This window comes from Excalfactoria chinensis, chromosome 24 (assembly GCF_039878825.1).
Source record: "Excalfactoria chinensis isolate bCotChi1 chromosome 24, bCotChi1.hap2, whole genome shotgun sequence".
Classification (NCBI taxonomy): Eukaryota; Metazoa; Chordata; class Aves; order Galliformes; family Phasianidae; genus Excalfactoria; species Excalfactoria chinensis.
This window is the reverse complement of record NC_092848.1, coordinates 4280737-4299645: the sequence shown is the minus strand read 5'-3', so window position 1 is coordinate 4299645 and position 18909 is coordinate 4280737. Positions and strand designations below refer to the sequence as shown.

At 48.6% G+C, this 18909-nt stretch overlaps 1 pseudogene and 2 gene segments (V, D, J or C); 1 reads left to right on the top strand and 2 right to left on the bottom strand.

The window, feature by feature from the left end:
- Nucleotides 1–5730: 5730 nt before the first annotated feature.
- LOC140262185 (T cell receptor alpha variable 4-like) lies at nucleotides 5731–6273 on the bottom strand. The segment is given in 2 exon segments: nucleotides 5731–6029; nucleotides 6207–6273. Coding segments are annotated over 2 exon segments (351 nt in total).
- A 6885-nt stretch (nucleotides 6274–13158) lies between these two features.
- LOC140262184 (T cell receptor alpha variable 4-like) lies at nucleotides 13159–14050 on the bottom strand. The segment is given in 2 exon segments: nucleotides 13159–13571; nucleotides 13999–14050. Coding segments are annotated over 2 exon segments (456 nt in total).
- A 2624-nt stretch (nucleotides 14051–16674) lies between these two features.
- On the top strand, nucleotides 16675–18027 carry LOC140262183 (feather keratin Cos1-1/Cos1-3/Cos2-1-like; annotated as a pseudogene).
- The last annotated feature ends 882 nt before the right edge of the window (nucleotides 18028–18909 follow it).

The window sequence follows — 18909 nt, the reverse complement described above, 5'->3', positions numbered from 1 at the left end:
AATATATTTGGCTGTTCTGTACTGCACAACGAAGGGTGTTCCAGGTGCTTTAAAGCAGCCAGAGGAGGGCAGCAGAGCTGATAGTGGGGCTGGTAGGCATGTCCTGTGAGGAGAGCCTGAGTACACGTGGGTTGTGCAGTTTGGAGAACACAAGGCTTAGGGATGACCTCATTGCTCTCTACAATTTCCAGAAGAGGGAATGCAGAAAGGGTGGTTCTGGTCTCTTCTCCCTGTTATCTGGTGGCAGAACATGTTAGGGAATGTCACAAAACTGTAAGAGGAGATGTTCAGGCCAGACAGTAGTGATGCTGCAAATCAGTTGATCATGAAAATCTCAGAGATTCAAATTGGGGGGCTAGAAGCCTAGCATTATCTATTTTCTGTGCTGGATGCATGGGGAATAAGCCCCACCTATCATGTGTATGTTGCATAAAATATCCTCATCTAATATTCATTACTTCTGTAAAATATGCATACATTTTCCATTATAGTACATAGATATTCCATGCTTCCCCATAAAATCATTAACGTAGTGTTCTGCCTCATCGCACATGTTCAGACTTTTTGTGGTGGTGGTTCCACAGCCCTCTGGATGAAGTCAGTACTCTTCCTCCCTGTCCTCACTGCTTGAACCTTGTCTTCACCAATGCCCAGTTAGCTCTTGGCCTTGATTACACAATCCTTGCTTACACAAAACGTGATGATTCAAAGCAGAACCTCCCTTGCCTACTTGATACAAGCAGTTCAGTATACCACTGTTATCTGGTTGTTACAAGGGTACAGATTCTTCCTGTTTTCTCAGCAAAATCCAGAGTATCCATCAATGAGCATTAGCAAGCTTAACGCTATTGCTACAACTGGTATCACTAGGATAAAAAGAGTTTAATGTGAAGGTGGTCAAACACTGGAACAGGCTTCCTAAAGATGTGGATGATGCCCCATGCCTGTCTGTGTTGACTGACGTTTTTATAATGCTTTCATGAATATGCTTTTCCTTGTGGTTAATGATAATGAGGTCACGTAGTTGAACCTGAAGATGCCTTCCAGGTTCCCTTCTCTGCATTAGCTTTGTTAGCAAGAAGACAGAGACTAGCAGAATCTATTGGGATCCTGAATTGCCCCTGATGTGACCAGAACACTTGTTGCTAAGTGGGCCACACAAGTCACAAAACAACTCATCTGTTCATGCACACCTGTGTGGTATCATGCAAACCTCTGTACCCACAGGCATTTGCATAAATCCAGCACACAGGCTCTAGTTGTTTCACACCAGTACCCTAAAAATTACTCTGCAGTGATATCATTTTCCTTTGCTGGAATCTTCCAGTATGTGAAAGGATTGTTCTACCCACACTGACGTGTGTTGCCTGGAAATGCTCAGGTTTTTCTTCCTGCTAATCAAAAGCTGCCTTCCATGAGCGATGGGAATGACATAAATAGGGATGTGAAAAGTTCAGGAAACTTCATTTGCTCGTCACTGAGAGTACACCTTCCCTGAGTGTGGGAGTAGTACACTTGAGTGTGGGAAGTGCACATTCCATTCTCCTCCAGTCATTCATTCAGCCATTCTTCATGACCCTTTCTGAAAGTGAGCTACAAATTGCAGTCTCTCTGGTATATCGCTTTTCTTGTCCCTGACTTTTTCTCTTCTGTCTCATACCTGGCCTAGAAATCCTGGGGCCTCTTAATCCCAACACTCAGATGAAGCTTCTGTGACAAACAGATAGGTGTGACAAAACCTGGAAAATGAAAGAGCAGTGTAAGTGGAAACAGCCACACAATCTGTATGATTAGCTGGGATGTCTTCCACTCATCACAACCACTGCAGAAAATGGTCACTCCTATGGATGCTCACCCCAGGCTGAGGGCAGTGCAGGACCAACATATTAACAAAAGAAGGGTCCAGACTAGATGAAAACAAGAAACCCTCTTACCTCTCTGAGACAAGTTTTGCTATGTTCTGGGCCTGCCATGCCCATCCTATTGTACAAACTCACCAGCTAACAGCTGCAAGTATATATTGTCATCATTAAATCCTTTCCCATGACAGCGGCCCTGCTTGGCCTCACCTTCAGCTCTTACCTGCTGAAAACCACTGTGGGATCCTCCACCTCTGCTGTGATTTACAGTATCCTCAGCTGTGATGGAGTCTTCATCATGTCTTTGTTCTTTGATCTCTACTCTATTTCCAGATACAACTATGGCATAAATTGCCCATCGTGCAGAATACTAAGGTACTTATCTGGTACACTTTACTCTCTTTTCCTTGTAATCTCTTCTTCTGAGTGTGAAATTCCCCCTAGCCAACCAAGATTGTATGCTACTCTCTCTCCCTTGGGAACCAAAAGAAAGTTGTACTATCGGATCTGAACCATGGGTGACAGGCAAAGTTTTTTGGCAGCACAAGTTTCTACGAATGGAAGACACAAGTTGCAAGGAATGAAGGGCAGCCCTGGACTGCACATGGTAAGGCAAGGATTTATGGGAGTCTTTCATCATGTGGAAAGCATTCATATGGAAGAATTACTACTGGAAAACCATGCATCATCTCCTGTGCTCCCCCAACTATGAGATTCCCACATAGAGCTTAGAGAAAGAAGCTCTTACTGAAACAGTGTAATAGCAATATTGCTTTCTCCAGGAAGGGTCACATCTGGAGATGTACACCCTGCTGGGTAATTGGGCAAATGTCAGAGAACAAAGAAGCAATATGTATGGGAATGCAAAGCTCAGGTCAGTTTCAGACCAATTGCTTAAAGCCTACAGTGCACAGCACACAAATCACAATGCAGCATGTGTTCTCTGCACAGCCCATGGAAAAACTCCTGTGGCCCAGGATTGTATCGGAAGAGGAGTTCCAGGTCAGGGTCTCTTTCATCACTTTTAATTCCTCTCATGAAAAAGACATCAGAGCCTTCTGGAAGAGGATGTTGACCTGCAGATCTCTGTGTGCACAGGGGAAGCAGCACTGCCAGGGAAGACCTGAGGGCCTCATCCTCAGAGCTCATCCTTGCACAGAAACAGCCCCTCCCTCTTCGGGGTTGTTGCACAGCCAAGGAAGCTCCCTGCCCCAGGGTGTCCTGCACAGCACAGAGGTACAAGGCGCTGTCAGAGAGCTCGACTTCTGCCAGCTGCAGGAGGCTGTATTTCGCGGTGGTGTTCAGCCACGTGGTGAAACGGCCGTTGTGCTTGGGGCCTGTTGCTGGCTGATATGTGACCAGCTGTGGGGCTTGGCCTTTCTTCTGCTGGTACCAAAGAAAGGCATCAAAGTTGGAGGTCTGGTATGTGCAGGAGGTCTGGAAGGTGTTTCCCTCCTCCACTGTGACTTGTCCTTCTTGCTGGGTGACAATGGTCTGCCCCATGGCATCTGGAAGAAGAAAGCAAAGGTGAGCAGCTCTGCAGGGAAGGATCCAGCCCGCCAACATTGATTGGATACAAAACGGTGGGAGATAATGCTTTCTGTGTTTTGTCCTGCATAAATGTGTTGAGGTCTGGACATAGCAAGGTAGTTGTGGGAGACCTCTGAGCTTGTAGGCTAAAACAGATGCTGTGCTGTGCCCCTGCTGAGAGGAACAGGGAACAGCCTGTCCTGGCTCTGCATGGAGAAGGTCCCATGGAGCTACTGGGAAAAGATGCAACCTGCTTTTGCATCCCTGTCATCTTGGAGCACTCCTAATTCCCTCGATAAACTCTAAACAGAGCTGGGGGGTGACAAATATCATCTCTGTCTCATATCATCTCTGATATCCAGGAGAATACTGGAGGCCATGGTCAGTGTGCACCAGGCAGCATTCCCTTAATGCTGATGGGCTGAGATGTTTGATGTCACTATTGTGACTTTGACAGGATTTGCTTCTTTTTGTAGGAAAATCTGAAATGCGGGACTGCAGAGATGGCATCAGTCTCCAGTGCTGACAGCAGATGTGCTGGAAGGCAAAGTCAGAGATAGAGAGAAAAAAAAAAAAAAAAAAGCGGAGAAAAGCAGGAGAGGTCCTGAGGTGTCTCTTATGTATCTTCCCTCAACATTTCCAACAGCAGCAGAATATAGAGAGAACTGGTGCAAAACCACAAATGTCCATCAATATTTGCCCAAGGTTTATTATTACTCAGGAGCTGTTTGCCACAAAGACCTGTTGAGGCTGGTGAGCGCTTCCTGGGGAGAAGATGGATGCCTTAATTAAAAGCCAGCACTTACCCAGCAGTTGTCCCAGGAAGGCAGTGAGGACGAGATAACTGTGGTGCATGCTGAGACCAACCCTCCTGTTTGCTGAGTGAGAAAGAGGCAGAAAACCACCTCCCAGCCCAAGATGACAGAGCTGCCGGAAGTGACTCTGCTGGCTTCACAGGCAGGGTGCTCACTGCTACTAGGAACACCCACAGGTAACACCACCTTTTCTCTTATAATCCTAAAGCACAGAGAAAAGCCCTGTTCCTTCTCTCTGGCTAATGAGGACTGCAGTTCCCTAGTGGAAGCACACACCTTCATCCACTGGCATCTCTTACTCCTACAATCACACAGCCCACCAGAGAGCATGGGCTCTCAGCATATTGTGTACCCCTGCCTGTAGCCTAGCTTCTCTTACCCAGCATGTGGGTTTTATCATTTACTTGTGGCAGGCCAGCCTGCTGTTTGTTTGTGAATGGGTGTGCAGTCTCCCACTCCTCTCACACACTTCCCCACACTCATTCTGATCCCTCAGATATTACCATGGGATCTCAGCCTGCTGAACCTCCACTCCCAGGCTTTGTGTTTCCTTACCCACCTCTGTCACAGAATCTAAAACTCTTTCCTCCCAGTCACCCATTTATTCCTGATGTGCTTTGGATGTGGTTTTGGCCACTGGCAGCCAGATCTCTCCTGCACAGCAGCCTCTGCATCTGCTGGCCTAGAACTTGGTGCACTTCCACATGTGAAAGAGAGCTCATTTTCAATGTTACACAGCAAGTCAGGACTTAAGAAGAAGACAGTACTTGCTGTGGTGGTCAGTCATAGGTCTTATCCCTGAACATTTACTGACTGGAAATTTGTGTCCTCCCTCCTCAGCAGTGCATCCCATTCCTTCTCTCACTAACAATATTCCCACACCCCTGACCCTTTCTGTATGCATTGCCTTAAAATTCATCAGAGATTACACAGGTATCTAGTGCATCCTTATTATTAATTTTCATCTTATAGCTTTTTCCTCAAAAAGTTATATATTACTCATTTCAAATCTAACTGCTGTAGTTCATTAATGGCCAAAGACTTATGGGCCGAAGAGTTCTGGTTCCCTTCCTTGTCTCCCTTTTTGCTTACAGTTTGGGGTCAGTCTGTGCTTTGCATACCAGACTCCATTTTACTTTACTTTTGAACTTAGAAGGGACTTGATCCACAGCCAACATGAGCCAGTAGCCCTCACAACCATTACACCTTAGCGAGGCCTCTGCTGAATATACACTTCACCTCCAGAGGACCTGAATCTTGTCAAACCATCTCATAGTCTGAAAACAGAACCACAGTGGGGACCATTGGAAGGTGTTTGTGACCTCGCCATGCCGTGCTCATGAAGGTGTGCAGCTGGAATGCTTTCTCGGAGGATGCCGAGCAGTGAGAGAGACATGCTCCAGGTCAGCACTGTAAGCTCGGGCGTCCCCAGCGGGAGGAGCGACAGCGCCCCCTGCGGGCCCAGTCGGTACCTGTGCCCCGCCCCGCCCAAAGAGGTTCGTGCCCGGCCACAGCCCCGGCTCCTCTCACCGTGGGACCACGGCGCAATAATACATCGCCGCGTCCCCGAGCCGGGGCCGGGCGAGCCACAGGACGTTGGAGCGGCGGTCTTCAGACACAGATAACCGCCCCGCCGGGTCCTGCATCTCCTTGGAGCCTTTAGCGGCGCTGACGAGGAATGCGGGGCCCCTGCCTGGGAGCTGACGGTACCAGTGGATGTAATATCCTAGCTGTATATTGAGGTGTGAGCAGGTGATGTTGATGCCGGTGCCCTCGCTGGTCTCCGCCGACGGCTCCTGCTGCACCTGGGCTCTGCTCACAGTCACTGTAGAGAAGAAAAGAAGCAGCAAATTAAAAAAATCCATTTTCTCCCTCTGGAATTTCATGCAGGATGAGAGAGTTGCACGAGCTTGGAGAGAAGCCGAAGGGCAAGAGGAGAGCCCAGCCCCGTCCCCTCGTAGGCCCCTCAAAGTGCGACCCCGCCGGCGGCAGCACCTCGCACCCAGGAGCACCGCAACCAGCCCCGCCAGTCCCGTCGCCTGGTACAGCCTCATCCTGCCGTTCCTCCGCCCGTGCCGTGGAGTCTCCACCAGCCCCGGCACTGCCCCTCCCTCTGCGTCTTCTGCCCTCCGCCGCCTCCAGCTCCGCCCCTGGGCTGCGCCCTGCGCTAGCGTCACTCGGGTTGCTCTGGGTTGTGAGTGCTGGGCGACTGTGCTCGGGTAGCGCTGTTCGGAATTTGCGTGTCCCACAGCGTAGTCTGGGAGCGGACGCGTAAAAAGGGAGCTGAGGGACTGCTGTGAAAGCTCTATCGGAGCAGAAGAACCGGTCACCCGTCTACAGAGTCCCCCGCAACATGGGCAGGAGAGAGGAGAGAGAGACGGGAAGAGACGAATAGGCAAGGGAGATGTGTCCGACCCCTGGTGCCTCGCTTGTACCCGGCGCTGCCGCAACTCCGAAAACCCGGCAGCGGGAACGTATCGTGTGCTGCTGGACGGAAATGCGGCACAGCGAGAGCTCCCCGAGCTCCGAGTCCCTCAGACTGCTGCTGCCCGTGGTGCTGATGTCGCTGCTCGAGGAGCCCCAGAAAGGCCGGCAGAGGCCCCGAGCAGGGCATCAGGGTATGCGGAGCAACAGGATTTGAATGCGTAGGAAAATCTGAGAGGGAGCCTGGAGGCACGGTTACAGATTCCCTGACGGGATCAGCCGTATACAAAGCTAAGCCAGGATCACGGAGATATCCACTCTATAAAATCTCTTTTAGGGAGAATTCAGGCAATCCATCCCCGACTCCAGCTGCACATGGTAAACCCCACATCTCCCTCAGTATTGGCTGTGCACTCGGGTGTTAATGGGGATAAAAACTGTGCCTGCCACATCTGGTTGGGGTTCAAGACCTTCACGTGTTCCATTAGAATCGTGGACCCCTCTTCTTGTAGCAGCACACAGCACATGGCAGGGACATCTTCAGCCCCAGTCCGACTCCACCATTTGGCACCAAAACCGCTCATGCCACTCTCCCTAGTAATTTGTCCATCCAGTGTGCACAAGACTGAGTGAGATGGTGCAGCGTTAAGAAATGATTCATAAGAGGACAGAACAATCTGTTGGGATCAGTCACGTGGCTCAACCAGATCTGAGGGGTCCCTTCTGCACGCCACTCTATCCCACTGCACATGTTCATCCCTTTCTCTGTACGTCCCAAGTTGCAGTTCTATAGGCCTGTCTCACAACAAACCCCATCCGTGTCCTGATTCACAGCCGCAACTCTTGCAAAGGCCAGGCTTGTCTTCCTGGAAGTTGCCTGGAGATTGCTTGATTCCTCATTAGCTGTTGTGAATGGTGAGATTTATTTCTTCCCATCATTTCCATGCAACCCTTGAATGTCAGTCTCTGTATGCGTCTTGATTGGCTCCCGTTTTCTCTCATCCTGTTTCATAAGGTCCTGACAGGTCTTCCCATTCAGGGGTCCTCTACACACATGCTTAGAGAGCACTTTGTCCAGTCATGGAGGGTATTAATTGAAAAATAAACAGTACTGGTCCAACACTGGTTCCTGAGAGTGAGAAGAACACTCAGAAGAAGCCTCCATGAGGGAATGGGTGTGGCATAATCCAGGAAATGAACAAGCAGCACTAAAAGAAGCAGCCACGCAGCTCATGTCTTTGGCTGTTTTCCATTCATCACAAGCACCTTTCAAACTTGTCACTTCCGTGAAGAGTATGCCTTTGCCTGGGGAAGTGCAGGGTCTACATTAAAGGCAGCTTGATTCCTTCACCCTCTAATCAACATCTTTCACCTATTTCTTCCTAGTAACTACATGAGTCTGAAGCCCTTCTCCCAGTTCCTATTCTAAGGCCTCTGTGGGGCTTGGATGAGATGGATTTTCCACTGAGAGAGACACCTGCCTTGTTGCATCTGGCCAGCATTTTCACATCCCATCTGGATAAAGTGAAGACAGTCTTTTACCTCTTTGCTAATTATTATGCAGCCATAAGCATCTTCCTACAAATGAAATTCCAACAGACCAGGCATTGTTCAGCCTGGAGGAATCTAAGATATGTTCATATCAATGCTTATAATTATTGAAAGGTAAGATGTCAAGAGGATGGGACCAAGATCTTTTCAGTAGTGCTCAGTGTGGTAACAGGCACAAACTCATACACAGGAATATCCATTTAAACATGGGAAAGAACATCTTGCATATGAGCGTGAAGGAGCAGTGCACTGGAATAAGCTGCCCATAGAGGTTTGTAATCCACTTCTTGGGAGATACTGAAAACCCACCTGGATGCTTTCCTATTCTGGCTGATCTAGGCAATGTGCTTTACTATGGAAGTTAGACAAGATGATGTCCACATGTCCCTTCCAACCCCTACATTTCTGTGATTCTTTGATTCTACCTGCCAGTTAAAATGGCTCATTGCTGTGTTCCTGGGAGCTTCATGGACTGCTCCTCTTATGTCCCTGTGCTCTGCTTTCTCCTCACCATCTCTCCCAGGTACAGCTTCAGCCCTGATCTATGTACCCCTATGACTAGTGCCCACCATGCCCAGTACCTGCCATGCCGGACTTCTGGACTCATGCTGCTGGTCAAAAGATGCAGTGATGCAGTGCCTGAAACCCACTGTTATAACTGTAACCCCTCCCGTGATAGTGGTCCAGTCTGCCCACATCCACAGCTCCTTCATGCAGAAGACTGCTGTGAGAACCTCCAAGTCTGCTGCTATTGGCAGCATGCTCAGCAGTGATGGAGTCTCCTTCAGTTTTGGGTACAGTGAACTCTCCAGCACTGACAGGTGCTACTGCATCAGATGGAAGCCTACTGTGCTAAAACCACTAGTGAGGGTCTATTCCAGGTCCACTCAGAATCGGTAAGTTATGCTTATCAACTGAAGGTCAGCCAAGGGATCAGGCCTAGTCAGCATTGGTTTATGAATGGTAGATCCTGTCTGACTAACCTGATTTCATTCTATGACAAGGTGACCCGCTTGGTAGATGTAGGTAAGGCTGTCGATGTGGTCTACATGGACTTCAGTAAGGCCTTTGACACTGTCCCCATAACATTCTAGTAGAGAAGCTGGCTGCCCATGTTTTGGATGGGCGAACACTCCGCTGGGTGAAGATCTGGCTGGATGGCTGTGTCCAGAGAGTTTTGGTCAATGGAGTGGGATCCAGTTGGTGGCCGGTTATGAGCGGCGTCCCCCAGGGCTTGGTGCTTGGACCGCTTCTGTTTAACATCTTTATTGATGATCTGGATGAGGGCACTGAGTGCACCCTCAGTATGTTTGCAGATGACACTAAGTTGGGAAGGAGTGTTGATCTGCCTGAGGGGAGTAGGGCACTACAGAGGGACCCGGATAGACCTGATCGATGGGCCAAGGTTAACGGCATGAGTTTCAATAGGCCCAAATGTCAGGTCCTGCATTTTGGTCACAACAAACCCAGGCAAGCCTACAGGCTTGGGGAGGTGTGGCTGGAAAGCTCCCAGACAGAAAGGGACCTTGGTGTGCTGATGGACAGTTGGCTGAATATGAGCCAGCAGAGGTGGCCAAGAGGGCCAATGGCATCCTGGTTTGGATCAGGAATGGTGTGGTGAGCAGGACTAGGGAAGTCATCCAGCCCCTGTACTCGGCATTGGTGAGGCCTCACCTCGGGCACTGTGTTCAGTTTTGGGCACCTCAGCACAAGAAAGATATGGAGGTACTGGAGCAGGTCCAGAGAAGGGCAATGAGGCTCGCGAAGTGAGAATCAGCCTTACGAGGAGAGGCTAAGGAAGCTGGGGCTGTTTAGTCTGGGGAAAAGGAGGCTGAGGGGAGACCTTATTGCCGTCTTGCAGTACCTGAAAGATTATTACAGTGAGAGTGGGGCAAGTCTCTTCTCACTAGTGACATGTGACAGGATGAGGGGAAATGGCCTCAAGTTGCGCCAGGGCAAGTTTAAGTTGGACATTAGGAAGAACTTCTTTACAGAAAGGGTAGTTAAGTACTGGAATAGGCTCCTCAGGGAGGTGGTTGAATCGCCATCCCTGGATGTGTTTGCGAGAGCCGTTTGGATGTGGTGCTCAGGGATATGATTTAGCAGAGGGTTTTTAGAGTTAGGGCACTATGGTTAGGCTGCAGTTGGACTTGATGATCTTCAAGTTCTTTGCCAACCTGGGTAATTCTATGATTCTATGAACTGAGGACTGAGATCCTGGCCATGCATGTCAGAAAGACTGAGTGTCCAGTGCTCTCTTCTAAATAAAGGGAAGCAAGGGCACACTGAAGACATTGCTACAACCTCATTTCCCTGATTCTATGAACTGAGGACTGAGATCCTGGCCATGCATGTCAGAAAGACTGAGTGTCCAGTGCTCTCTTCTAAATAAAGGGAAGCAAGGGCACACTGAAGACATTGCTACAACCTCATTTCCCTGTCTTCTACTATCTCATTTCTCTTTCCTTTCTACTATCCCTGAAGACCTGAAGGAAACAGAAAACTTCCAGGCATTCTGCTGGCTGCTCTCCCTCTATGGAACAGTCAGATAGGTTTTTGTTGGTACCTCAGCAATAGATAATAGGCACCAATATCTGTCAGCTCTTAGTTGCTGCCTGCACTGACAGGGTTCTATGAAAGTGTGATCATGTCTCTCTTCTTAGTCCTTACAACTGTCTGCTTCCCAATCTTCACCTCCATATGATCCATTGTTGTGGTAGTCTCATATAGCCAAGCAAGAAAGGCAATGTTTGTTGTTAGGGGATAAGGTGAGAACATGAAGGGGGACTTCCATCCTCTGGAGAGATGGAGAGATGTGGATTTGATAGAAGGTGCACTCAGTGGAGAAGCAATGGGTTGGATGGTTGCATTTGAGAGGTACTCTCTCCTGGGAGCTGTAGTTCATTCATCTCTTCTGTGACAAATAACGGAACTATCAACAATCCATGGAACTCCAGAATTAACACTCTTACTCCCAGTGAATCAGATGATGTCATGATGTGGAACACCGATAACAAAAATCATAGAACCAGGACAGCCCCAATACACTGTATCAGGCTGACTTCACCTGCCTCCTCCAGACCTGATCACCATTAGAGCTGAGGCATTGGTCTCACCCATGTAATTCTGCCATATAAATCTTGGAGCCTTTAATCACAACACTTCAAAGAAACATTCTTTAGAGAATGGGCACAGTGGAAATCTGGAAATGAAAAGGTAGCACTGCAGGAAACTAAAATCAGCCCATATAATGAGAAGGGATAGCTCGCATTCAAGGCTAGCTAGTCAGACAATTATGGCCTGTATCAACCTTACCTCTGGACCTGCAGCGATGAAGAACCAATATAAAAGGCAGCACAGTTTCCAACTCTGCCACTCATTTCTCTTGCCTTCTCCTCATTGGGAAGCAGGTAAGTGTTAAGGCCTCTGTCCTCCTCTTGCGTCAATAAAATGTTATCAGATAGTTGAGCTCTGTGCTGTGGGAGACCACGGAGGAGATGACCACTGCTCAGAGTGCTTGGGACATAGCTTACATGGCTTTAGATTGATGCACAGAAAGAGTCTCTCTGGGTCAGACAGCACATTGTCGGGACTTGACATAATGTAACCATCTGACCTTCTAAGCCTTTTCCTCCTTCCCTAGTATTTGCCTTGACTCCTTTGTGAGAGGCAACAATGACTGTTCCTTATGTATCCTGTTTCTCTACTTCTTCTATCCTTCTCTTCTAGGTGTACCTCCAGTCCCAAGACATGTCTTGTTACACCCAGTGTGTGCCATGCCGGCCCTGTGGCCCGACTCCTCTGGCCAGCAGCTGCAATGAGCCCTGTGTCAGGCAGTGCCAGAACTCCACCATTGTCATTGAGCCCTCTCCTGTGGTGGTGACCCTGCCCGGACCCATCCTCAGCTCCTTCCCGCAGAACACCGTTGTGGGATCCTCCACCTCTGCTGCTGTTGGCAGCATCCTCAGCTCTGAGGGAGTGCCCATCACCTCAGGGGGCTTTGACTTGTCTGGCTTTGGCAGCCGCTACTGTGGCAGAAGGTGCCTGCCCTGATAAAGCCACTAGGGAATTTTCATCTTGGAGTAATTCTTGAAACCGCAAACATAGTGCTGGATCAAGAAGGAATCTTCAAGACTGCTTTCAGAGTCCTTGACCATCCTCAGCTGTTCTGGGAATTGCTGAGAGCAAGGGGCAAGCCTGGGTTTTCTGAAATCATAGCTTATGTTTCTTCCAGTCCCTTTCAAATTATTTACTTTTTCCTTCCACCCTCCAGCATCCCCCATTTTATTTCTTTCTCTCTTCTGCTCTTGTGTGCTACGAGGCTCTGTAAAAATTTATTTCCTCTCTTAAAATTCATTAAATATTTCTGCATCTCATTTGAGCGTTTGATGTTACTTTCCACAGTTAATTGCCTCCAGAAGTGTAGTGGGAGTATGGTTTTTATCTTGATGTGTATTAGATGAGTATTCATTTTGACCCTTTCCCATTTCCCAAAGGACAGGAGTTTGTGACACACTGCTGAGGCTGTTGTCTTGGGCATTGTCCTTTCAGCTGAAGAAGACAGATGTTGTGCCACAAGTCTCTAGAGACCTGTGGCAGATCAAGAGACTATCAGCCATTTCCCTGCAATGTTTCTGCCCACAACTACCTCCAAATGTCCAGTTAAGTGAGAGCACTACCTCACCTCCAGTTACAGAACAGAAACTATGGTGTTGAAGGCCATGAGAGGAGGCCAGTCTGCTGGGTCATAGAAATAGGGCTCCTCTTGCTCTCATCCATGCAGCACAGGGGAAGTGGGAGAGGATGGCCGATGTAATAGAATTGTGTGGAGGTCCCTGTGGTGCCCAACACAGATTGCATTGCCAGTTACGATATCTTGCTGACCTTAAACATAGGTGTGTTTGACTGACATTGGCCTCAGTCAGTGACTGCTATGGGTGCCACGCTCATAATCTCTCAAGAACACAGGAAGGTGCACTCTAGTCAGGATGGGGTTTGGCGGCCTTGCAGGCAGCGCCCCCTGCGGGCCCAGAAAGCACTCTGCCCCCGCCACGCCCAAAGAGGTTCGTGCCCGGCCGCAGCCCCGGCTTCGCTTCCCGTGGGTTCACGGCGCAGTAATACACCGCCGCGTCCCCGAGCCGAGGCCGGGCAAGCCACAGGACGCTGGAGCGGCGGTCTTCCGATACATGCAGCCGCCCCGCCGGCTCCGGCACTTCCTTGGAGCCTTTAACGGCGCTGATGAGGAATGCGGGGCTTCGGCCTGGGAGCTGACGGTACCAGTGGATGTAATCCGCCTGTACACTGGGGTGTGAGCAGGTGATGTTGATGCCGGTGCCCTCGCTGGTCTCTGCCATACGCTCCTGCTGCACCTGAGCTCTGCTTACAGCCACTACTGAGAAGAAAAGAAGAAGCAAACTCAGAAAATTCCTTGGCTACCCGAGAAATGTAACGCAGACGAAAAATAGAGAACTGTTCACAGAGGAGAGGAACAGTTTCTGAGAAGACAGAAAATCTCACTAACACATTGCCTGAGGATGAAAAGAAAATAATAGTAATAATGAAATGAACTGGGATGTTCGGAATCAGAGTCCAAACCAGAAGGAGAAGGAAGTGAGAGAGCAAAAGTCTGTGCAGTAAGCTGCAGTGAGGGCACTGATTTTTAATGCAGAGCAGTGAGAAAGTCCAGACAGGAGGGAAAGGTGAGCTGAGCTGCTGGAGGCAATCGGACCGATCTCGGCGTGGAGTAAAGAGATGCGAATCGTGCCCGAAAGAAGCCCCTCCCCCCGCAGTCCGGGTCCACTGGCGGTAGCCCCGCGCACCCAGGAACATCGCGGCCAGCCCCGCGGCCCAGCACTGCCGCATCCCGCCGCTCCGCCGCCCGCGCCGCGATTCCCTCGCCAGACCCGGCTCTGCTCCTCCCGCGGCGCCTCCTCCCCGCGGCCGCCGCCGCCAGCTCCGCCCCGCGGCTGCTCGGAACCACTTCGCTGTCCTTTGGATGCGTCGTAATGATTTCTAAAATGATCTGCTCTAAGGTTCATAGTAGGTGAATTATTGAATGAAGTACAGTTGGTCAGCAGTTCCCTCTCTCGGTGTTTCCTTGATACGAGTGCCATCCTTCAGCTGTCACGACCCCTGAGAGATGACAGAGCTGCATCATAATGACATTTCCCGATCTAACATCCTTGGATTCATCACACATCATCTCAAGGACACAAGTATATCCAACTTTCAAAACTTACCATGAAAATGTAGGAAAAAAGAAGCATTATTAGACCTATTTCCTCCGTCTCATGGTCCAACGCACATACAATCTCCTTAACTATCTTGTTGGTGCCACAGTGCATATTTTTTCACTATTCTTCCCTGGCAAGCTTTTATCCCAGGTGGAGCTGTGGTCTTCCTGACTGCATCCCTGTGTGTGCAACAATGTCTCATGTTTACTCACAGTTAGCCTGCCCTTTTTCTCTTTTTCTCTCTGCATATTTATATGTACATACATATATATATATATGAACATACTTTTATATATATATATATATATATATATATACAGATATTTGGGGGGGTGGAGGGAGTGGGGGGCTCCAAGAGGAGCTCCATGTGACTGCATGCTTGTATAAGTCTGTAATGGTTTTGTAATGTTGCTGTCAGTATTCCACATCAAAACATCATGTGCAGTATGGATCATTAAAAGGTTCATACTCCAGTTCTATGGAATAACAATGTCCTGAATACTCAGCTCTCAGAAGAAAACTACATATCCCAGACGACTTTGCTGCCAGAGATAAGTCACAAGAGGAGGACATATATAATCTCACTCCCAGGCTGGAGTTCTCTCTCTCGGACCCTCGGAGAGTGGAAAGTGTTCCAGCCATGTCGCCTAGAGTTCACAGTAGGCCTCTCGGTTTTTGGAGACTCTCTGTTTCGTTCAATTTACTATCCTCAATTATACTGTATTATATTGTGTTATCTTGCATTCTGATATCATATTTAGTAAAATAAGATTTCCTCCTTAGATTGCCGCTGCTGTTCTCTTTTTCCCATATCCCTTTTCCCTTCCTTTTCAGGGCAGGGGCCCTACGCGGTGGCTGCCCCCTGTCACGGGCACAGGTAAATCTAGGTAACCCGTGACAAAGTCACATACTTTTGCACACATGAATGGGGCTGTAACTCTTCTGTAGCTGCATGTCTGTGGCTAAACAAGAGCATTTTCCTTGTTCCAGGATGTCACCATCTTCCAGCCTCTGCCATCCCGACTGCCTCTTTCTACGGCCTGCATGCTATGGCCACCACATGCCATGCCTTCCTGTCTTTGTATTGTTCAGTCATAGAGTGGGGACATCCCTGAAGTACAGTTGAGCACCTGAGAAGCACAGACATCCTGAAAGGATCTGGATGTGCTGGCAGACATTATGCTCAACAAGAGCTGACACTGTGCGCTTGCATCCAAGAGGTCCAACTCAATTTTACAGCGCACTGAACACTAAATTGGCTACTCTTCAAAAAAGGTCATTTGCTCACCGTGCTTAGACTTGGCCTGTCCTCACCTGGAACATGTTTTTCAGTTCTGGGCACCAGAGCGTAACAAGTTTGTTAAGGTGTTTAAAATCGCCAGAGGAGGGCAGCAGAACTGATAATGGGGCTGGAAGGTATATCCTGTGAGGAGGTTATCCAGTCTGGAAAACACAAGGCTTAGGGTCGACATCATTGCTCTCTACAACTTCCCGAAGAGGGAAAGCAGAGGGGGAGGTGCCGGTTTTTCTCCCTGGTTAACCGCTGACAAGACGTGGAGGAATGGCACAAAGCTGAACCAGCAGAGGTTCAGGCCAGGCAGTAGTGTTACTGTAAATCAGTTGTTCATTAAACTAAGACTCAAACTAGAGTGTTAGAAAGCAGGTATTCATTTTCAGTGCTGGATGCATGGAGGATAAGCTCCACCTATCACACATGTGTTGCAAAAAAAATCCTCAACTTATATTCATTACATATGTTAAATCTGCAAATTTTTTTCCAGAGAGTACATAAATATTCCATACTTCCCCATAAAATCATTAAAGTAGGGTTCTGCCTCATCGCACATGTTCAGACTTTTCCTGGTAGTGGTCCCACAGCCCTCTGGATGAAGTCAGTACTACTCCTCCGTGTCCTCACTGCTTGAGTCTTGTCTTCACCAATGCTCAGTTACACAATCCTTGCTTACACAAAACGAGATGATTCAAAGCAGAACTTTCCTTGCCTACTTGATACAAGCACTTCAGTATATCAGTGTTATCTGGTTGGTACAAGGGCACAGATTCTTCCTGTTTTCTCAGCAAAATCCAGAGTATCCATCAATGAGCATTAGGAAGCTTAACAATGTTGCTAAAGCTGGTATCACTAGGATAAAAATAGTTCAATGTGAAGATGGTCAAACATTGGAACAGGCTTCCTAAAGATGTGGATGATGCCCCATACCTGTCTGTGTTGACTGACATTTCTATAATGCTTTCGTGAATATGCATTTCCTTGTGGATAATGCTAATGAGGTCAGGCAGTGGAACCTGAAGATGCCTTCCAGGTCCTCTTTTCTGCATTACCTACTGGGATCCTGATTAGCCCCTGATGTGACCAGAACACTTGTTGCTAAGTGGGCCACACAAGTCACGCAACCACTCATCTGCTCATGCACATGTGGAATCATGCAATCCTCTGTACCCACAGGCATTTGAATAAATCCAGCACACAGGCTTTAGTTGTTCCACACCAATACCCTACTAATTACTCCTCAGTGATATCATTTTCCTTTGCTGGAATCTTCTAGTATGTGAATGGAGTGTTCTACCCACTCTGACTTGTGATGCCTGGAAATGCTTGGGTTTTAATTCCAGCCACTCAAAATATGGGAATGGGAATGTCATAAATGTCATTTGTGAGGAATGGGAGTGACATAAATCGGGATATGAAAAGTTCAGGAAACCAATACATAGGTCATATCATTAGCTGGGATGTTTTACATTCAAGAGGAGCTTGTCAGAAAATAATCACTACTGCAAGTTGTGCCTCTGGAAATGGGGCAGCTTCGGTCCATTATAAAATGCAGCCCAGCTCCTTGCTGCCTTATCCACTTCTCTCACGTCCTCTTTCTTGGGAACCAGGTGAGTGTGAAACCCCTTCTTGTACTCTTTGTTCTCCAAACAGAGCTCTGAGCTCAATGGAACTTTCAGCTGTTATAAACTCTATTCCATGCCTGGCTCTACTTATCATGAGAGAGGAAATTAGGGAGAATGTTGGTCAAGGGAGGACGGTGGGCCTGTAAGGAGGTACTGTAAAGAGGTAACTTGTGGCCTAGGGCCTAGGCAGTGCTTGTATAGCTCCCAGAGGAATTTACTGGGCTCTGTCAGGATGAGAGCAAGAATCCCTTGCACATTCCTGAACTGTCTTCATATCCCACCACTGCATGTGCTTTGATTCCTTCATAGTGTGATGATAGGCTGCTCCTCATGTGTCCTCATGCTCTTTTTTTGCCCTGCCCCCTCTCCCAGGTGTACCTCCGTCCTTGAGACATGTCCTGCTGCAACCAGTGCCAGCCATGCCAGCCCTGCGGCCCGACTCCTCTGGCCAGCAGCTGCAATGAGCCCTGTGTCAGGCAGTGCCAGAACTCCACTATTGTCATCCAGCCCTCTCCTGTGGTGGTGACCCTGCCCGGACCCATCCTCAGCTCCTTCCCACAGAACACTGCTGTCGGATCCTCCACCTCTGCTGCTGTTGGCAGCATCCTCAGCTGTGAGGGAGTGCCCATCACCTCGGAGGGCTTTGACCTCTCCTGCATTTCCAACCGCTACTGTGGCAGAAGGTGCAATCCCTGCTAAAGGTGGTGCAGACAAGGACTTCCAAGAATTCTGAACATGGCAATGGACAGAGGAAGAAATGTGCTGCTGTTTTTGCTCTGCAAGTCAGACATATGGAGGCAGCATTTTGGCTCTCTGTCAGCACGGAGAAAGTCTACTGATGTTCCTTATTATTCACTCTTTCTATCTAATATCATTTCTGTTCTTTTCCCTTTAGATACCTTTGTTCTTACTCCCTAAAATGAGCCCTGAGTGACCTGTTCATCTCTGAAATACTCTGGGCTGGGAGATAGAGCTCTATGGCAATGCGGACATAGGAAAGGGGAACAGATTCATGTCTGCTCCTGCTGTTCACCGCCATCAGAGCCTCTGCTTGGAGTGACAACATTTCTCTCCTCAGAGTCATTAAACACTTTCTGCATCCCTCAGTGTTTCCTTCTGTGTTGGTGTGGATTTTTTTCCCCTACATCCGTAGAGATGGCCAAGGGTGAAAGTGATGCCTTTGGTGAGAACAAGCTTGGGAGACTCCATCACTCCTCAGGTTATTGGAGGTCAGGTCACACTGCAGACATTCATCTTTCAAGCACACTCTCTTGAAGAAGAGGAAGACATTGCTCCACCACCAATTACCATCAGTCCCTGCCTTCCTGTTTTTCTCCCTACACAGATCTCCTTGATCCTTGAGCAAGTCAAGTGGATGGAAATCCAGACAAATGACATCTTCATTAGAGGATCTCTGTGCATGGGGGAGGCTCAGAGAAGATAGAAGTTCCACAGACTCTGGGGAAATCTGTTGCTCTGCCTTTGGGAGGGGCAGTGCTGATGTTCCCACACAGCCATCTAGAACTGGGAAGGTATCATTTTCATGGGTATTGGCCTATGTCTCTACTGTACGTTCCCATC